The sequence below is a fragment of the Acipenser ruthenus genome, chromosome 8 (genome assembly GCF_902713425.1).
Source record: "Acipenser ruthenus chromosome 8, fAciRut3.2 maternal haplotype, whole genome shotgun sequence".
Classification (NCBI taxonomy): Eukaryota; Metazoa; Chordata; class Actinopteri; order Acipenseriformes; family Acipenseridae; genus Acipenser; species Acipenser ruthenus.
The window spans coordinates 31,485,500-31,507,050 of NC_081196.1; the positions used below are offsets into that span (position 1 = coordinate 31,485,500).

Genomic DNA, 21,551 nt, shown 5'->3' on the forward strand with positions numbered 1-21,551 from the left:
CCATTACAAACTTCAAGCCCACAGAATACAATAGGTTTTACCCAAGTTCATCTTCAGAGTCAGAAATGACTGCCATGGACTCTGGAGCCATGACATCACTAGCTGACTGGCTCTGCTTCAGCCCACCCTTCGAAGCAGAAGTGTCGCCCTCCTTCCTCTTTCTTTTACCGAACAGACGGATTTTAAAGGCTTTGAACTTCGACTTCTTCTTTCCTGAGAAAGAATTTCCATTTGATAAAAAGAAAGGAAAATAATTTAGGTTTCAAAAGAAAGAAAACAAACCTACTTACTCTTCTCACACTAATAGTTCAACTTAAAGGCTTATTTTTTAATTGTTAAAGAAAGCAGTTGAATTTGTCTAAAACTTAAATCTAAAACTCATATTTCCCATATAAGTATTGATTTTGCCACATTAGGCAAGGCCCTTTCCAAATTATCTTAAATTACAATGCAATAGTTCTGGACTAAGGTGCAATGGCAGCTCAAGGTCAGCTACATTGCTAGAAAATACATACTGGTCAATTGAAATACCAAAGTACCATATCATTACCAGTATGGTACCGAACCTATATTGGTTCCATATTCATTGTGTTGTCATTGGCTGGGTCTCCACAGTCTTGACTTATGTGACGTAGCACACACATGACAAGCACATTCCTCACGCTATAGGAAGTGTGCGTCTAAAACATTGTACGACTTTAAAGGGTGGGTAAATCGCATTCTCATGCTAAAAAGCCATACAATAGACCAAAAACACAGTTTGTTTTGCATGGAAACATGTCCAAAAGTCTTACCTTATGCTCACGAGACTTCAGTAGTGAAAATCCTGTTTGTGACGTAACCTTATGCAACTTTCTACTATAACTAAAGACCATACCAAGCAATCCTTTGTTATCTGAGATCTGCTGGAAGTAGCCCTTGCAAAAACATTTAAATACACCCTCCTGTATTTTATATTAATTAGGTTATTTCCTTTTGGAAGGAGAATGTCTCAGGCTAAAAGAAAACTACATGGAAACCCAAACTACTCGAAAAGTACTACCAAAAAAGCGTGAGAAAATGGAAACCTGAGCTGTTTGGGTTTCTAATATGGTGATACAGCATTATATTAGTATCCTACTGGTATTTTTTCTGTAAGGAGAACATTTTCACATTCCTGTATTGATAATCTAGTAAAATGATTTCAACCAATTCTTCTTTGCAATAGTACTGAGTTTACATTTTAGTGAACACACTGGCCACAATCGGTGGTTTATAAAAACCTTTAATTGCCCATCACTGGTTCAGTCCCTACAGCACTGTAATCCAGCCAAGCCTTCTCTTGAAGGGAACACCAGTGTTTTAGCTTCACCAGTGCAAACAGCATTGGCGAGCAATTTCTGTTCCCACTTTTATGGATAGCCAGATTATAGATTTGCTGTCTTGATTGATAAAGGAATTGTTTTTTTATAAAACTGAGTTGACAGATTTAAAATGGTTTCAACTTTGTTAGCGCTCCCACATCCAGTGCTCTTGGTTCTGGTGCAATTTCTTTAGTTTTTAAATGTGCAAGCATCATGTTCTGGGTCATCTGGGTCATGGTGAATTGCCTAGCAGTGCCCAGTCTATTTTGTATAGTTTTCATACACAATATAAATACATATTTACAATACATATAGATTAGAGGACAGAGTAATGTACAATACAAGCTGGTAGCACCTTGAGAGATCACAGCAGAAAGGGTGAAATTACACGCCAGCTAGGATCACATCAGAAGTGTATGAAAAATGTACTAAACTGCATTTTTAATTCAACTGTGATTGTAACTATAACAGTAAAAAAAGAAGATGCTGCATCACATACTAAAGCAACGTTTCTCAAATGCAACTACCAGCATGATTTTGTGCAGTCACAGCAGCCCCTCCCCCCCCCCCCCCCCCAAACGGCTCTCTTATTCAACCTATATCTTAATCAGCTCCCTATCCAGCTTTCATTCAGCACAGCTCATACTCATTCTGCTTCTGTTTCTGTTAGCTGCTATTGGCCAGCATTAGCGTCAGTATATTCACTCCATGTTGATTGGCCGAGTTTCTGATGATATTTCATTTTGCCATGTGTCACAAATCTCCACCCGTTTCGCTTTGTGTCAGCGCTCATTGGTTGACCAAAGGAAGAAGGCTTTAGTAGTACAACGTGAAAACAGCGCTATGGAATAATATTTTCTTTAGTGCTGAGAAAAATATGAAAACAAACATTTCTCCACATGAATTTGATGGCAAAAATCCATGTCTGTGTCTGCCACAAATTACATAGTTGACAAATACAGTAATCGGTCATGTATCCGCCTGTCACATATCTTCCCTAACCGTTTATCCACCATGATCAAGCCCTTCAGCAACGTTAGTTTATTATAAAACAGAGAAGATTAGTTCAGAGATTGTAGATCCCACCAAAGTTTTCGTACACTGTGTTGTATGTGCTCCATGCTCTACCATTGCTGGTCACGTGAGCTGTTCAGTGTGTTGATATGTAAATAAATCCTGTTTGACTGCAGGGTGCATCAAGTTCAACCTCCGTCTTGATCACATACCTGTCACTCAGAAGCGAATGCACGCACCCACACGGCAGACAGCTGCTCTGTCACAAGCATTAATACCCTGTATCTTTCTAAACAAGGGTTTAGGGGAGCTCCCTAATAAAAGTTGAATCTCAGAACAATAATTGTGTGATTATAGTAATTGTTACAGCTGTTTATAATGGTATTTAAAACAGGATTTATTTATCCGACTTTTTACATATCCGCCCTTACTCTGGTCCCACCACAGTCGAATATGCAATGGATTGCTATATTACGTTTTTTGCCTTACACCAATTTACCGTCGTGCCAGGATTTGCTTGTTAGTTTCTAGAATGGCAAGTGGTACAGTATATATACAAAACAGGATAAACAAGAAGTAAACAGTCCCGATTAGGATGCATACGTAACCCAAGGTGCCAAATAGTGACCTTAACCCGCTAAAGTAAAAGTGCTGCTTCAGATTTGGGAAGCGAGTCAGAATCGGGGGATACATATGAAGCGTCACACTTTCCAAACACTGACTCAACCTGCAAGGTAAATGTTGTGTCTAGTGATCAGCATTTTGTTTTCTGTTGTGATCCAGTTTTCTGTTATGTGGAATGCAATAAACAAAAGTGAGTTTTTTTTTTTAAATTATACAACGCTCCCCTTTCCACATTTATTTTAAGAGCATGTACAGATAAACAAAAAAGGCACAAATGAACCTCAGTAAAGCTGTCACTTGTCTTTTGCCATTTTCTAATTAAAAAACTAATTTTTGTACTGTTCCTGCCTGAAATACTCACAAGAAAAAAAAAATTAACTACTGTTAGTCATCCTTTGTTTTATACTGTAGTTAATTCAGAGGGTCACAGTATACTGATTCCGGACAGAGTAGAGGGGCTGCTGTATTTTTCAGAAGTGCATATGTCTATATTTTATTTATTTTTCAAACAATACTTATGACAAAATAGCAGTATGGCCACCAGTAAGTGTTGGTGGCCACACTGTGAGGCCACCAACATATTTATTTATTTATTTATTTATATATTTATATTTATATAGCGCCTTTAACCAAGGCGCTTAACAATTTTTAAACTAAACGGTACAATCAGGAAAAAATGGCTGAAGGAAAAAGGTATGTTTATTGGGCAAGGGTGAGGAAGTAGAGAGTGTTGCTACAGTGAGAACAGAGGCTAGGGCAGGGTTGGGCAAACAGGCAGGGACCTGACCAGGGGTTAGGGGCTAGGGCACGCAGGTTCCTACCTGTAAAATCTTCACTGCATCCTTCAGCTTCCCCCATTTTAGAGTCCATTAGCCCTGTAGCCACAATATGGTTCTCACTGAAACAAAACAAAAAAACATGTTGAGGGTAGCTAAACTTTTATACATACAGTAGTACAGTTCAACAGCAATACATACATTTTACTTAAACTATCCATATTGCATTATGGGCCCTATTCACAAAGCTTTTCTTGCATTAAAAAGATGTTCACGTTTTTTATGGTAAATTTGACCCACTTAGAAACTTGTGATACAACTGATTTTCAACTGTTTTATCTGACTTTCTGCCAAGTTTCAGGTTGTTTTGTGAGTGACCATAATAAAAACAACAACAGGTTAGAAAACATTTGTTATATAAAACCATATTTAATCCACCAAACAGAACTTTATGTACTTCCAGTTTAAATATACTGGTTAACCATCAATTATAATCAATCAAAAGTAATTTCAACCTTTAATACTCCAAGGCCGACTACATTGGAACTGATCTTCATGTGTAGGTCAAATTAAGTTGAACAGACTAAAATCTGATAAGAAAGATACTGTATTGCACAACAAAAGTTTGGTTTCTATAAGCAATGTTTTCTCCAAAATATAAATGTGCCTTTAGGTCAAACAAACCTATTTAAAATATCTAATTCAATTTTGCAGTGCCTAACATTTGGCAATAACTCTCAAATTTGTTACATCAATTTTTAGAACAGAGTTGTACAGTCCACCCTTATCAAATTTAGATAAAACACTTTAAACAAGAAGGTATACATTTGTTGGTTATTATTAGTTAGTATTTTTATATTTTGAACTATTTGCTGTTTAGACAAAACCAATAACACCTATTACATCACAATGTACCCACCTGGTTAGAATATTATTGTGTTCACTTTGTCATGCAGTAAGCTATAAACCTGGTATGTTTTATAAGGTGAGGTTAGGCGCTATTGTATTTAGCTGGATTTCAGTTCCCTTCTCACAAACCAATAAATGAAAAACAGGTTATGGACATATATTCTGATATAATGAAAGTCAGACAACAAATAGGCCATTGTCAGAAACATTTCTCTCTCAAATAGTGTTAACACGTCAGTTATTTACCAAGTAAGCATTCGTCATTGCATAGCAGCATTGTATTTGACCTTTCTATTTTCCAAAATATTGCATTTTATTTGCATGTGCTGTTACAGTACATGTTGGATTTCCAATTTGCATTTAATATGTACAACATAAAATAACATATTTAAATATTCTGCAATACAGAAGTAGCTCTGATATGATTGTGTGAATTCTGTTTTACACAATTTTGAAAATATATTGCATTCTGATTGGTCGGCTCAACTTTTCAAAGTATGGGCAATTAGCTGATTTTCTGGATCCTGAAAGTAACAAGGGAGCAACTCAAGACCAAAAACTGCTGCTTCTGCCAGTTCTGAATCTTTGTAGCTTGCTAAACCCAAATGAAACATGTTCTACTGTGGTCACTGTTTTTCAGCATCTTTGTGGACTGTTTTCTAGCTACCACATCTGATTGTGTTTCTCTAAACACTTTCATTTTAATTTGTATTACAAATCATTCATAAGATAATTAATGACATGACTCGAAGGCGATTCACACTGACTAGGTGGTAGTAGCACATGGAGTGAGGATTGTAACTGGTTGCCTACACACTTCTTTGTCAGCCAACGCTCGTCTATTGTTTTGAGTCGCGGCTGCTCCAGCGCAGTACCTCTTGAGAAGCTGCGAGTCTGTGCAGACTTTTAAGCCAGTGGATGCGTGACCTGGTGACATCTTTTCCGGCTGAGTTCACGCAGACGATGAATTTGGACAGGTTTTCCGCAGATTCTGTGCAGACTTAGCAAAGTCTGCGTATCGTGAACGCACCCACTGATGACACTGTTTTTAAGGGGTCAGCCAATAAGACACAACACACCTTTTTAAAACTTCAATACATTGACACTGTTGTTGTTGCTATGCTTAGCTCTTTTTCCGAGTTCTTGAAAGTGCCAAGAAGCACAATCATTCCTGCTGAAAAAATAGAACAGCATTGAATCTATTAAAAATAGTAAAGTTAGAAAAACGTAGAGAAGCAACCAGAAATCATTTTTTAAACATTTGTACGACAGAAAATATACGTAATTTGTATTGGTTACACTATGTCTGAAATGTGTGTCCACACCTTTAAACTACAGGTTGAAATTAATGCATGTTTTTATTTATATTGATTGGGGTGAACCTTTATGTAGGGGATACAGGAAGTGAGAATGGGTGAGAAAAGTGAGACTTTTTAAGGTTTTTAAGCCCCCTTAACCGTGTATCAGCAATTAATACAAAAGCCTTACACAATCTTCCCAAAGCCAAATGAACTGGTTACAGTATCAGAAGCCACCTCAGAAGAACAGTTGCCCATCATTTCTGTTGGGATTGGGCAAGTTTAGCAGCAGTTGTTTGGTAATGGAACATAAAATATCACAGAGTGGGTAGAAGTGTATTGTACTGCAAAAGAGCAGTTTTAAAATATGGGCATTCCATACTCAATTACTATGGAGGTAAAATACACTTGCTAAGTTATCAAGGAGGTTATGTGCAACTACTTTAAAAAAAAATATATAACATGCAGCCCTTGTAAAATGCCCACCTCTCTCATGCTAAAAGTAGAGAATAAAAGTAGACTACTTAGTAGGACCAATCATACTTTAAATTGTGCTTATATATACTGTATTATATGTATCAATTAAGAATAAACTATACACTTAACATAGACAGTCCCAAAATAAAATCTTTGGTTTTAGTTGTGTTTTTTTTTCCCTCAAACATGAATAAAAAAATAGAAGAATATGGTTTAAAATTAATTTAGGTTGTGACTTATGATATACTTGTAAAATGCAGTCAAGTACACTGCGTGCATCCTGTGTATAGCATGCCACAATGTTACAAAAATGTCTAAAAATGTGCATGTAAATTCCGAAAACGATTATATTAAATATGTCATATTTTTTTAATAACATTCTGTGTATACCTTCAATAGTATATAGTCAGCCAAGAAAATAATTTTAAAAATGTATCCTATTAAGTCGAGTCTCTTGACAGGTGCAGGCTATGAGGATCAAACCTCATTTTGCTCTGAGAAACACTCCCGAATGCAGCCAGTGTTAAAACACTGATTCAACACAGAGCTTGCGTCTTTCTACTGCATGACCTTATTGTGTGGGCCACATATAATCAACTGTCATTGTTCTTTAATGAAACCCTGCTTTCAGATTAAATTGGGCAAAAGCATTAACCCTATACAGCAGTTCTTAACACACACCAGACTACATACTTTGAAGAGGGTCCATTCAGGAGGCTTGCTTATTGCTTTCCATAGTACAGTATATATCAACTAGAAATTTGTGTTTTTGTGAACAAAAAAACTAAAGTGGTAGACCACTAGGCACAGGAACTGAATTATTTAAAGACACTTAGCCTTGGTTTACTTGCAGTTTAGAAACTCAAAATTCTCTCTATCACACACATTCATCACGCTATAGGAAATGAGTGGCCAAAATACGGTACGGCAAAAAAGTGTGGTAAATCACCTTGTGCTAAAAAGCTGCGCAAATTGACTATAAAAACAAGAAGTGTCAAGATGATGTCAATTAATGATTTATCCTCCTTGTATATTTGTATAACACTCCGTCTGGGTTTTATTTTTGGAACGCTTGTAGAAAGCTGTAAACCCCATGGATCTATACATGTACTCCTGAGGGTTGTTGTTTTTTCCCTCACTTTCTTTTCCCAGTGGCCAAATTATGCAGGCTGCACTTTAACACAATCTGAAATCATCTTGTAAACCCTGTTTTCGAAAGGTGATATCAGTAGTCTTGCAAGGCCAAATTGTAACGCTGACAGAAACATTTAAATATACTCTCCCGTATTTTAATATTAATTAGGTCATTTCAATTTTGAAGTAGAATTTCTTTCCCTAAAAGAAAACTACATGTAAAACAAATTGACTGACATTCGTTGTCAAAATCCTGGGTGTTAAAAGAGTGAAGTGCTGTTGTGGGGAGGGACACAGTTGTACATTGAGGAGAGAAATGGGGGTAAAATAAGTGGGCAGAAGTCCTAAAACTAACATTTTGGGTTGATCACTTTTAACATAAAAGAAATGTATTTTTTTCAGTGCTGTCTGAATGTATATTTTCTCTCTACCGATAATGTCCTGGGGCTGTAGTGGTTCTTGTTGTCAATGTAAATTCCCCTTTTAGCAGCTATGCTCTTCATAAAATAATGTGCACAAATCCTTACAGATTCAAGGCTGGGAGGCGCGGAGATTCCTTTATGTCTTGCATTCAGTCTTTCCACAAGTGAACTCAATGATTACTTGTGGAAAGGACTGTTTTGTTATAACAACCATGGCATTTTACTTTGACCATGTGGTAACCACGCTTTGTCTCTGTTAATAGAATAAAAATGTGTGGGCAATGATAACTTGTACCCTGTGCTGGAGGAATAAAACACAAAATGTCAGATTCATAAAACTTTAAACCTTAGAACCCAGCAAGCTGCAAAATCAACATTTAATATGAATGCTTAGAAGTATTTCATGAGTAGTCTTAGGGGCAACTTGTGCTGATGAAAGTCCTAACCAAGTTTCATAACAACTAGATAAGCGATTATGTGCATATGTGTAAAAGAAGTGGGGATGATAAGAGCACCAGGGAACCTTAAAAGAAGCGATTGTATACTGTTACACACAGTGTAGCAGTGTAATGTAGTTTAAATGTAACTGCTATTAAGTTATATTGCATATATTTTTTAACAAGCCACACACAAGCACATCAATATACCTTAAATACAAAACATAGTCGTCACAGAATATATTTTTATAAATAATAAATAGCCCTGACACTTTTCACCACCACAAAGTTTTAGAATCCCAATCAGAGGGATTATTTTATGAATTACTACCACATTTACAGACGTGCTCAAATTTGTTGGTACCCTTACAGCTCATTGAAATAATGCTTCATTCCTCATGAAAAGTGATGAAATTAAAAGCTATTTTATCGTGTATACTTGCATGCCTTTGGTATGTCATAGAATAAAGCAAAGAAGCTGTGAAAAGAGATGAATTATTGCTTATTCTACAAAGATATTCTAAAATGGCCTGGACACATTTGTTGGTACCCCTTAGAAAAGATAATAAATAATTGGATTATAGTGATATTTCAAACTAATTAGTTTATTTAATTAGTATCACACATGTCTCCAATCTTGTAATCAGTCATTCAGCCTAATTAAATGGAGAAAAGTAGCCACTGTGCTGTTTGGTATCATTGTGTGCACCACACTGAACATGGACCAGAGAAAGCAAAGGAGAGAGTAGTCTGAGGAGATCAGAAAGAAAATAATAGACAAGCATGGTAAAGGTAAAGGCTACAAGACCATCTCTAAGCAGCTTGATGTTCCTGTGACAACAGTTGCAAATATTATTAAGAAGTTTAAGGTCCATGGAACTGTAGCCAACCTCCCTGGGCACGGCCGCAAGAGGAAAATCGACCCCAGATTGAACAGAAGGATAGTGCGAATGGTAGAAAAAGAACCAAGGATAACTGCCAAAGAGATACAAGCTGAACTCCAAGGTGAAGGTACGTCAGTTTCTGATCGCATCATCCGTCGCTTTTTGAGCAAAAGTGGGCTCCATGGAAGAAGACCCAGGAGGACTCCACTTTTGAAAGAAAAACATAAAAAACATAAAAAAGCCAGACTGGAATTTGCTAAAATGCATATTGACAAGCCTCAATCCTTCTGGGAGAATGTCCTTTGCACAGATGAGTCAAAACTGGAGCTTTTTGGCAAGTCACATCAGCTCTATGTTCACAGACGAAAAAATGAAGCTTTCAAAGAAAAGAACACCATACCTACAGTGAAACATGGAGGAGGCTCGGTTATGTTTTGGGGCTGCTTTGCTGCGCCTGGCACAGGGTGCCTTGAATCTGTGCAGGGCACAATGAAATCTCAAGACTATCAAGGCATTCTGGAGCGAAACGTACTGCTCAGTGTCAGAAAGCTCTGTCTCAGTCGCAGGTCATGAGTCCTCCAACAGGATAATGACCCAAAACACACAGCTAAAAGCACCCAAGAATGGATAAGAACAAAACATTGGACTATTCTGAAGTGGCCTTCTATGAGTCCTGATCTGAATCCTATCGAACATCTATGGAAAGAGCTGAAACTTGCAGTCTGGAGAAGGCACCCATCAAACCTGAGACAGCTGGAGCAGTTTGCTCAGGAAGAGTGGGCCAAACTACCTGTTAACAGGTGCAGAAGTCTCATTGAGAGCAACAGAAAACGTTTGATTGCAGTGATTGCATCGAAAGGTTGTGCAACAAAATATTAGGTTAGCGGTCCCATCATTTTTGTCCATGCCATTTTCATTTGTTTTATTATTTACAATATTATATTGAATAAAAAATCAAAAGCAAAGTCTGATTTATATTAAATATGGAATAAACAATGGTGGATGCCAATTACTTTTGTCAGTTTCAAGTTATTTCAGAGAAAATTGTGCATTCTTCATTTTTTGTGGAGGGGTACCAACAAATTTGAGCACGTCTGTATGTGAATACAAAACTGAATATATATTAAATATGAAGTAAACTTTGGAAAATAGATTTTGTTTAATTAAAAGTCAATAATATCGAATAATTTGTAATTTGTACTGACAGACCTCTTCCCCCGCCTACATTTACCTTCTCTCAGTTACTGTACCTCTACCCAAGGTTTCTAGAAAGGGATGTGTGGCAGGGCTAAGGCCCTGCACATGGAAATACTCAGTTTCCTTTCAATTTGAAGATGACCGCCAAATTTAATATTTTTGGGATATGCCTGCTTGTCAGGTATTCGCTGAGCATTTTATATCAAAGCTGCCGGGCCCCTCCACAGAGTGACGTCCTCGACAGACAGGTAGGTAAAGTGGTGAATATTACACTAACCCTTTTTTCCAGTTGTGATTGACTCTTAAGAGCTCCCTCTTTGTGTTTTTGTGAGTTCCCTTGCAATTAATTGCTGGAAGTAGGCTTGCCACTTCCCAGGAATCAGAAACTCGGCGACCTCAGTACGCCCACTTGGTGTGTACGACCTAGTGCCCCTACAGGCCACCGATTACTCTGTGTGCGAGGTGCCTGGACATTGAGCGCCTCTGCTGCCTTGGCGGACAGGTCGTCCTGGCGCTTTTCTCGGAGAAACCTGCAGCCAGCCTAGGAGAGCTGTCGTCAGTCTCGGGGTCCCAGGACTCCCCTCCCTACCCTCCAAGCCCTGCACAAAGTATTCCTTCTGTGCAGACTTCACAGCGCCACCGCAATTGCTCTAGATCTCCCTCGAGGGGCAGAAAGAGAGCTAGAAATGCAGACCATGCGAGGTGAGGCGGGACCGAGGACATCACTCCACGGAGGGGCCTATCGGCAGCTTTGATATAAAATGCTCAGCAAATACCTGACAAGCAGGCATATCCCCAAAAGTATTCAATTTGGCGGTCAACTTCTCTTTCAGGGAACCAGGAATACATTCGTAACCTATCATTTTGTAGTTTTTTTTTTTTTTTTTAAATAATTAGCTACATTGTTTCCCACCATGCTTTGTTTTTCCTATGTATTTATATTTCTTTACACTTTGTTTGTGCATCCGCGTCGATCCATTGTTGGTATAGCGACGTGGTTAACGTTGAAGCAACCTGCACCGGTGATACCATTGCTGGTACCTTAGTGGCGGCAATGCTCAGCTGTAAATTAACTGTTTGAAAATACTTGTAAATAAACCTGGGCGCCTCTTGCGGATTCCTAAAACCCCAATGTTCTACATATTGGCATTAGATGCCATATTGGGTATAACTGTTCAGGCATATATACAAAAACGTATATATACTGTATATGTGAACAGGTTGGCTGTAGGGGTGACGTCAGACCCGGAAGAAACACACACAGCACTGCGAGTGAAATGTGAATGCGTTTGCTTGCACGTTTTAATAACACACAGAAAATAAAACAGTTGAACAGAACAGCACACAGCACTTTGAGCCAAAATAAATAGACAAACAAAAGCCAGCCCGCTTACCTCTCTTGAACACAAAACCCAGTGTGCGTGAAGCACTCACCCTTTTATGTAGCTGTACTGAGACTTGATTGCTAATCAATCATTCAATTGGAATCTCGGTACATCTGCACTTGAACTAATTGTACTCCCCGTGCATCCATACTAATACCCATTTTAATCTGTACGTGGAGTGATTGTGCAATCCCTGTGCCTAAATACAATTATACACTTTACATCACCTGTACTACATAACCCACACTCTGTGTACCAATACCTACACCAACAATAACACGCCACATGCAACATATAACACAAAATACATACAGGGGCGGGAGCATCCCACTACAATATATTATTGCCAAAAATTTATAGCATTCCCTGAATAGACAAACTCCAAAATATTCCCTAATCAATGGCAAAATCATGGTTAAAATTCTTAGAGTAAGTAGCAGGCTTTCGAAAAATATAGCATAGTACATCCCGACGTGTTGCTACAACTGTTTAAATAACATACCTGTCATTTTTATTTTCATTGTTAACATCCTGACAACTTTTCACACTTATAACGTTAAACTCTGTTTTAAAGCTCTTTTCAAAATGGCAGCTCTAGTGCATGGATAGTGTAAAGATTATTGCCCACATTGTGAAACACAGCAAAAAGGATATTGCTCCTCTAGAAAGAGTGCAAAGAAGAGCAACCAGAATTATCCCGGGTTTAAAAGGCATGTCGTATGCAGACAGGCTAAAAGAATTGAATCTATTCAGTCTTGAACAAAGAAAACTATGCGGCGATCTGATTCAAACACTCAAAATCCTAAAAGGTATAGACAATGTTGACCCAGGGGACTTTTTTGACCTGAAAAAAGAAACAAGGACCAGGGGTCACAAATGAAGATTAGATAAAGGGGCATTCAGAACAGAAAATAGGAGGCACTTTTTTACACAGAGAATTGTGAGGGTCTGGAACCAACTCCCCAGTAATGTTGTTGAAGCTGACACCCTGGGATCCTTCAAGAAGCTGCTTGATGAGACTCTGGGATCAATAAGCTACTAACAACCAAACGAGCAAGATGGGCTGAATGGCCTCCTCTCGTTTGTAAACTTTCTTATGTTCTTATGTTCTAATTCTAATAATGATCCATGATGTGGTATGGAACAGAAAAGCCTGAGCACTTGTTATGTATTTAAAAAAAAAAAAAAAAACTAATTGCTCTTCCTGCAGTGATTTAGAGGACAGATCTCAAGCCCCAGTGCACTAAAGTGGCATTTTGAAAAGAGCTTTGAAGTTATAAGTATAAAAAGTTGTCAGGATGTTTAACAATGACAAGAAAATTACAGGTACGTTATTTAAACAGTTGTAGCAACACGTGGGGATGTATAATGCTATATTTTTCGGAACCCCGCTACTTACTCTTTAAGACCAATAGACTGTAAACAGACTCCTATAGAGAGGTGCTTTTTAACCGGAGAACATTTTCAAGGATAATTTCTGCTTTTGGTTACTTATATATCAGCTCTTGAAATCCAGTTAAGCCACAACAAAAAAGGAATCATCTCACAGTTCACATTATCCCATATACAGTAACACCAAATGCTTTCAAGAGTAGTTCAGTACTTAAGACAGGCATGTTTCAGACATCCTTATCAAGTACACCTATCTAAGCTGTCATATATGTCAGCAGCATTTTACCCCCTTCAAATGAGATCAAACACAGCAGCTACACTAAGCTGTGTGTGTTACTAAATGCCTGCTATGTGAGCAGGTTAAAGAACACTGCAAGTTTACCATGAACAATTCATTCGCAACTGTATTTAACTGCACTTTTCCCCCTAGGATAGTCATTTTGTATTGGCTTCTGATTTGATTTTTAATTATATTTGGAGATATTTCAGAAACGTAGTACCTTATAAACCCAAAAGCAATCTGATTCGTAGGTACTGGTATTTCCTGTTAAAGGTTATCAGTATAACCTAAAACTTAGGGAGGTGGAAGATCCCTTTTTAATTTTTTACATTTAGTTTTTGCTTCCTGAGCTGCAGCAGAGTATGCAGATAACATATATACCCCCCCCCCCCGTTGCAGGGAATGTCAGGAGCATACCTGTTTAAAGAAGGCTTCAAAAAAGGAGAAAACATGGGAGCCTTTTTCTAAAACTACATTTAAGGAACATAAACAAACTCAAAGCCTATCAAGGTACTGTTCCAGATCAAGAACAGTTCATAGATGGATAATATGAAGCAAGTATGGGTTAATTGTATATTGTGGGATATCTTGTTTTCCAGGACACCGGTAGCATTCAAAATGTTTTGTTTTAGATTAAAATGACATTAATTATGCCTTGCTTACTTATTGTACGGATGTGCAGGGATCTTTTACAATTTGTCATTTTTTATTAACCAATTAATTTTATTAACTAATTACTGGAAAACAGTTATTGGTGTTGGCAAGGAGTGACAAAGAACTATCTAATTATATGTACTGTATGTTGATAAATATGGTCATACCACAGAAAATGTACCTGACAATTGTATTTAAGCTTTAACAAGAAACTCACATGTACCATTTTCCCTACAAACAGGGCTTTGTTAATTCACAGCACAGCAACTTACAGCTCTACCTAATATCCCATGCAGTAAAGCACAAAAAATAAATGTAGGTCAAACAAGACAAACAGCTTGTGGAATGGGAATCTTGCTCATATCAATTACTTAAGTACTGCAACATAGAACTACCAACACAGTTCTCCCATTTAAACAAACTAATTCATCTACCTAATGTATTAATTCACCTGACTTTTCCCTCTGTAACCAGAGCAAAATAAATGTCCTCACCTTGAGTCTCTGGTGATAAGCCATGGTTTGCCATCCAGTTCCCTTCTCATTCTTGTCTAAGAGGTTTCTCTAGAAGGCAGACTGGATCACACAGTGCTCTCCATTCTCAGCAAGAGATTATGCATACATTGACCCCTGCATTCCTCTGTAATTACTGCACATATTATGTTACTGTGTACATTAAACAATGCTGGCTGGAGATACCAGTGGAAGCATTTTTTCGGAAGTCCAAGAAAAAATGTGACACAGTTAGCACGTCCACGCTCACTCTCAGAGATGCTGCCTTTTTAACTACAAGGAGCCCCAGTGATGAACAGTTCAGTGAACACTGACTGTTTAATAAGCAGGCACAGTGCTTCCTGCTCTTAGCGTGACGATGATGGTATCTGACACGTGAGCCGAACGCAATGCTTAACAGTTTTCACTGAGTGCACTGTTTGCATTGCACTGGCTATAGAACTGCTGCCCTTTGATGTTGCAACAGTGTTCCTCATAAAACTAGTTACACAGTGCACTTAGACCATTTTATTTCAGCAAACAAGATCCAGAACCTTGAATCAACACCTTTTAAAAATGATTTAGGGTACACATTATTTACATTTGTTGAGGATTTCAGTGCTGTAAATCAAGGGAAATACAGCACAGAAGCGTTCAGCACACAATCTTTGTATCTCGCCCAGCAAACTTCCATCTCCAGCTTAACTCTTTACTGACGAACCCTAATGTTTTGAAACTGTGGTGTATCTGTATATTTCATGTAAAAAGAGATTTGGACTAAATATAAAGTGTGTACTGAAGTGAACACTATTTAGAAGACCATCCACTTGTCTGCAGGTGAGGAACACGAATGTACACTGCTATTGTTGGGGTACAGGGAATTTGTATGACACAAACTTTATATTTATTTCTTCAGAAGACAAAAACATGACCTAATATCCTTCATTGTTCTTTTTAGCACTCCATTTACAGTAACAACTAAAAACAAATGGACATTTATATTATATACTTTCATGTTGCTAGGATTACTAACATCACCTAATAAAACAACAGATTCTCAGATCCACATGCAAATTATGAAGATAGTATCAACACATTTGGGGTATGTTTGAGCGAGATGCTAAATATATTCAAAATGACCTCATAGGCCATCAAAAGCAGGAGCTTTCCTTAGTTATGAATGACACTCCTATACCTGAAAAAGGAAATAGATTTGTTTTTATATTTAAGAATTCCCTATCCATGGCTGTGGTCATTGTTTGTGTTGATAGACACTTTGTAGATGTGATATTCCTCTGCATCATTCTCCACCTATCAGTCACCAATTCCATGTTTGGCCATTGATGTGTTAAGCACACTGTCATTCTTTCATTCTTTCTTTCTCTCTTTCAATTGTCAGTTTTATTGAAGAATATTTAACTTTTTGTCACTAATTATTTTCTTTAATTTAGAAATAATAAAATACACTAAAATTCAAGACAAATGTTTTAACTAGAAGTCTTTTTCAATGCCTTCATTTCATTTTTTTTGTATTTCTAAATTCAGCACTATTGAGTGTTTAATGGATGATTAAAATAATGTAAAATAATGTCAACACAACCATTGTCCGATGTTTAGCATCAATAAAACATTCTAGCACTAATATTACCCAGCATGCTACAGAGGGCAGTTCAAACAGCACAGTACTCGAATGCAAGTTGACAGGACTCCCTTCCCCAATTTAAACCCGTTACCATCTGGCAGTGAGATCATTATTCAGATTGCCGTGTCACTTAGTTCCACTTGTTAGAATGTTGCTTTTAGAAACAACATGAGCTGCTTAGTGAACCTTAGAGAATTACAAGTTCATAACTATAGTACTCTGTGCTAACAGTTAAGCTCCTTGTTTTTTCTTTCCACGTCTCAGCAAGTGGAATTACATACAGAGTAAACATATTCTGGCTGTTGATTAATTAGAAACATTTCCTAAGAAACCACCTGTAGGGAATCAGACACACATGTAATTAAGGTGATAGGTAAATAGAGAATATGTTCCCAGTAGACAGTTACGTAATATGTAAAATTAAAAACATAACTACTTATACTAATCAGCCCCAAGCTCCTTATTACAGTAGTTACAACTAAGGTGTTCTGGCAGAGATAATTGTCATCTTTCAAAGGTCTCTTATGGTTAGTTATACTAGTTAGTTATACTAGTGATTTCAATGAGTACACAGTCTTGTACGAACAGTAGTACCTCACAAACAACAACATATTGTAATAAGGAAGATGTCTCACAAGTGCAGTGACACCCACACTGTTATCCTGTTCCTGTCAATGCAGAATGCCTTGGTGGTTGTTATAACTGGGGTAAAATGGGCAACAAATCCCTCACCAGCGTTGAAGGTTGAATACTTTTTTGTGAGATAAATACTTTGAAATTACTAACAAGTTATTACACTTCCACAAGGACATGACAGAGGGAATCCATATCCAATTACAGGAACTGTTATATGTAGAATAATACTGATATGAGTCAGGGATGAATTCATGAAAAGGGCACACGCTGACAACCTATCGTTAACTGTGCATATTTAAAATTAAAAGTGCAATCGTAAGCAGCTGCTTTCACTCATTCCTATCAAAATTACATCTTGTTCGAATAATGGTTAACTTATTTATTTAGATGCACCAAGAACAAAAAAAGTAATGGTTTTACTTTAATCACTAAATAAATATGTAGGAAGAGTGTAGACACATATATACATTTCACTACAACTCTTTGGTTGATAAAGCATCCCAAACATTTATTTATAGTCTCTATACACTCTCCTGGGGATGTGCATCCGTAACTGTATAGGTTAAAAACAATACAATTAAAAATATGCATATTTCTCTCTCTCTCTCTCTCTCTCTCTCTCTCTCTCTCTCTCCTTTTGTCTGAAACATCTCTTCATATGAGAAACGGTGTATTTATTCCAAATTTCTTTTAATAACAAACCAGCACCCCTAGTTAGTGGCATTTCTGACGAGCTGATTTTAGCATGTGGTGTCGCTGAGAATTTACAAAATAATTTCTTTTTTTGGGACATTTTCAATAACTGTTCTACTGTGCTGTGTATACAAGCTTCTGACACACAGTGACATTCTCAATGCGCTAGCAGTCCCTCATGACAAAATTCACAACAAGCATGACACCATGAATGCAAGTCAACCTTTGGAGCCCTCTGACTGTCCTTGTATACACCAACTACTGTACATAAAATACAACTGTTGAACCTGTTTCAACACAAGATATTTCTAAATTGCAGTGTTTAAGTAGGTTTTAACAGTATACACTACTTTTCGATTTGTTTGTTCTACACGTTTATGGTAAGCATGTTGCAGACTTTGCAGCAAGGACTGTGGTTAAAGATTTTTTTTACTTAAAAAGATAAACAGGTGTTGGTGCTGCTTTGTTTTATTAACATGTTTAACATAATAGCAACCTAATGCATGACTTCCATCATATACAGGAGTTACAGTTATGTTCAATAGCTTTCTGCACCCCCATTATAAAAATTGTTCCAGCGCGACTGCATCGATCTGAGGTTCTGTCACTCTTTTTATACTGGAGGACCGTTGTATTGACCTTTCTGAAGCAGGTGGAAAGCAAGTGGTGAAAGTTTAAATGATCCATCACTTTGATCTTTGGAAAATAGACATCAATGCATAGATCATTATATATTCCACCAAAAAGAAAGCATCAGAATAACTAATAGACCAAATTAGCAGATAGATTCCAGTCGTGTTTTCTGCAGCTTTAGAAAATCGCAGGGAAAAACAGAGGTGCAGAAAAAACGGTCGAAATAAAGATGTAAAATAACCCCCCATGTCTCCTGGTGTGCCATAGTTAAAATCACAATTTCCACTACATTATTTTAGTGTCTAAACATTAATACGGTAATGCTACTGTTTGTCTTCACACAAAAGAAACATGAGAGCCCCCGAGTGTAGTCTTCATTGGGCTTAGTTCTCAAAACTATTTACTAGCTATTGGCTATTGAGTTTTTCAGAACTGAAAAAAAAACAAATACAAATCTAGCCCATTGTATCTTCAGTTTTAAAAACAGCTCTTTCAAATCTTGATTTATATATATATATATATATATATAGTAGTGATCTGTGTGTTTGTGTTTTCCTCTCTGTATTCCCGCGGTTTCTACTAGATTCCCGCTCTGTATTTCCCGCTGCTCTTACCTCTGTGTCTGTGTAATCCTAGCCTACGTGTGTGCGTTCTGTGTCTCCCCTGTGATTGACCCTGTCTGTATATGTTCCCATTGGTCCGAAGTGTGTGGCCGAGGACCAATGGGATGTGTGTCACTCTGCCCCTGATCTACATATGGGGGCGGAGCTAAGGGTATAAGAAGGGTCTGGGCCCGGCATTGTCTTGTCTTGGTTGCTATGGTTGTGAATGTCCTGTATCCTGCGTTGCTGTTCAGAGCTGTGGACTCTCTGTGTCTTGAGTGTGTTGTGCTAAATAAAAGCATTGAAAAGGAACAAGCGTCTCTCTGTTTTCTGTCTCTTGAGCAACACACTACAATATACACAGTAGAACCTGTCATATCCGATAGTGTTACATACAATACCCTCTATTAACCGATAGACCTCAGCCACACACTTCGCCCATCTTGCTCGTTTGGTTGTTAGTAGCATGTGTTAATTATACATTTCTGAAACAAGTCGTAAATGATAACTCGAGTGTTAATCAAAAAATCGCTATGTAGCATTGATTTGGGCATTTTCAGGCGGTTGTTATGCCTATTTCTTTATAAAATAATCGTCCTATTGTGATTTCCGAAATTATGTTGATTTACTAAATAATGTTAATATCTTAACGAGCAGTGCTTCTTGGACTATTCCTTTTGTTTGCGTGCTAATTTAAAAGCAAATCTGTGTTAATTGTCATACTTTATCAGGAGTTCATTGAACTTGGAAAAGGAGGGTTTTAATTAACGAAACAGTATATAACTCACCTTGAAACAGAAATTTAACAGACCGCGGCTGACGATACAGAGTGAGAGAGAGAGTGTACAGGACTAGAGTTAATTTCTTACAGACAACCTAGATAATTAGATATTTGTAGTTATAAAACTATTTTAGCCTTTTTATACTTAGAAAAATAATGAAGGAGATTTATTCACTTGTTTTAACCATTTGTAACCTTGGTATAAAATGATATACCATTATTTGCACCCAGTGTAATGTTACTGCCAAGAAATTATCAATGCAACTGTAGCCTATTTGAATTCTGCATACGTACATTATATGACAGCTGACCTCTACTGTTGATTTTATTTGAATTATACAACTAAAATCTTGGTATAGAAAACGGCATATTAGATATTACAATAAAGTTTCCTTAGGTGATTGTGGATTTGCAAGCATCCTTGGCTTTTAACACCTGTGTCTTATCCACACAAGAACTAAGAACAGGCGTACAAGGACACACAGATCCACTAGGAATGTGATCGAGATCATTGACATGGATTTTGCCTAAACGTATTTGTAATGTTGTCAGGCTCCCCCCATACTTGTACAATGTACAATTTCACCTTCACACGTTTGTATGTATATAAAATGTTCTTATAATACTTTAAATGTTAGGTGGCTACTTCTAATCATGTTCAGTTAATATCTCGGAGGCGAGCAAAGGGTACCAGAGAAAATGCATGATTAGAAGATTCACCGAACAATTAATTATAAACAAATTGTTTATTGGGTTAGGGAGTTCTATTGTAATTTTAAAAGCTTAATAAATATATAATGAAGTGTTACATACATGGTATACATGTATAATAACTAACAACTACAAACACAAATGGCACTTCAAACGTATTTATTTATAGCCTACAATCGTACATACTAAAATACATATAAAAGTAGATGTCAACATAAGAAAATAAATTCCAACCAATATACATACATGGCTTATGGTATTTTTTTTTTCTTTTTAACCAAAAAAAGATAGCAAAATGCATATTAAAAGAGTTGTATACAGTAACCTGTGGCAAAATATCCCCCTGAATGAGGGTAAATGACTAATGGGGTTTAATTATTATTTATTTATATATATATATATATATTTTAATCCGTGCCGTCCGATTTTTACCCACACGCCAGATAATCGTAAATTAGCATTTTATATGTGAAGTGTTCTAAAAAGATGTACATTCTGCATGACAAAATGCACAATTTAAATGAAGTTTACAAATTATACACAACATAGATATTCCTATTACTTTTTATTTCCATTTGGCTGCTGCTCGCTGGTGGGAGAGCCGCCTCCCTGTACGCTAGTAGTTTCCATCACAGCGAATTATGCTTCCATTCATTTTTCTTGATCTCGTTAACATGCATTTTGATTAATGAGTTCCCCTTAGCAGGAAGTGATGTAGGTGACCTGCGACAATTAAGCTTTTTAAGGAGAAATGCCTCCATTAACATAAGAACATAAGAAGAACATAAGAACATTAGAAAGTTTACAAACGAGAGGAGGCCATTCAGCCCATCTTGCTCGTTTGGTTGTTAGTAGCTTATTGATCCCAGAATCTCATCAAGGAGTTTCTTGAAGGATCCCAGGGTGTCAGCTTCAACAACATTACTGGGGAGTTGGTTCCAGACCTTCACAATTCTCTGTGTAAAAAAGTGCAATTCATTTGAAAATCACTTGCTACTAAAGCTCTTGTTACTATACCACGAGTTCCATACAATAACACTGTTTTTTGAAAATCCTGCCCAATATTTGCACATATTTATTTTTTATTTTTTATGAGGGATATACCTACATGTAGTTCTTGATACAACTGTCTGTAA

At 37.1% G+C, this 21,551-nt stretch overlaps 1 protein-coding gene across 4 annotated transcripts in view; it reads right to left on the reverse strand.

Moving 5' to 3' along the window:
• The window catches only part of LOC117407304 (CRACD-like protein), a 71,069-nt gene that overhangs the window by 26,433 nt on the left and 23,085 nt on the right, over positions 1 to 21,551 (reverse strand). For 2 of the 4 annotated variants that reach the window (XM_034012165.3, XM_034012164.3), the window contains exons 2-3: positions 3,803 to 3,879; positions 42 to 213 (exon numbers count right to left, since the gene is read on the reverse strand). In XM_034012165.3, the coding sequence (XP_033868056.3) occupies positions 42 to 213; positions 3,803 to 3,851 (221 nt within the window). In that variant the 5' untranslated portion in view covers positions 3,852 to 3,879. Of the gene's footprint in view, positions 1 to 41; positions 214 to 3,802; positions 3,880 to 14,720; positions 15,033 to 21,551 lie in introns of those variants that run through there. The other 2 variants (XM_034012162.3, XM_034012163.3) reach the window with 2 other exon arrangements.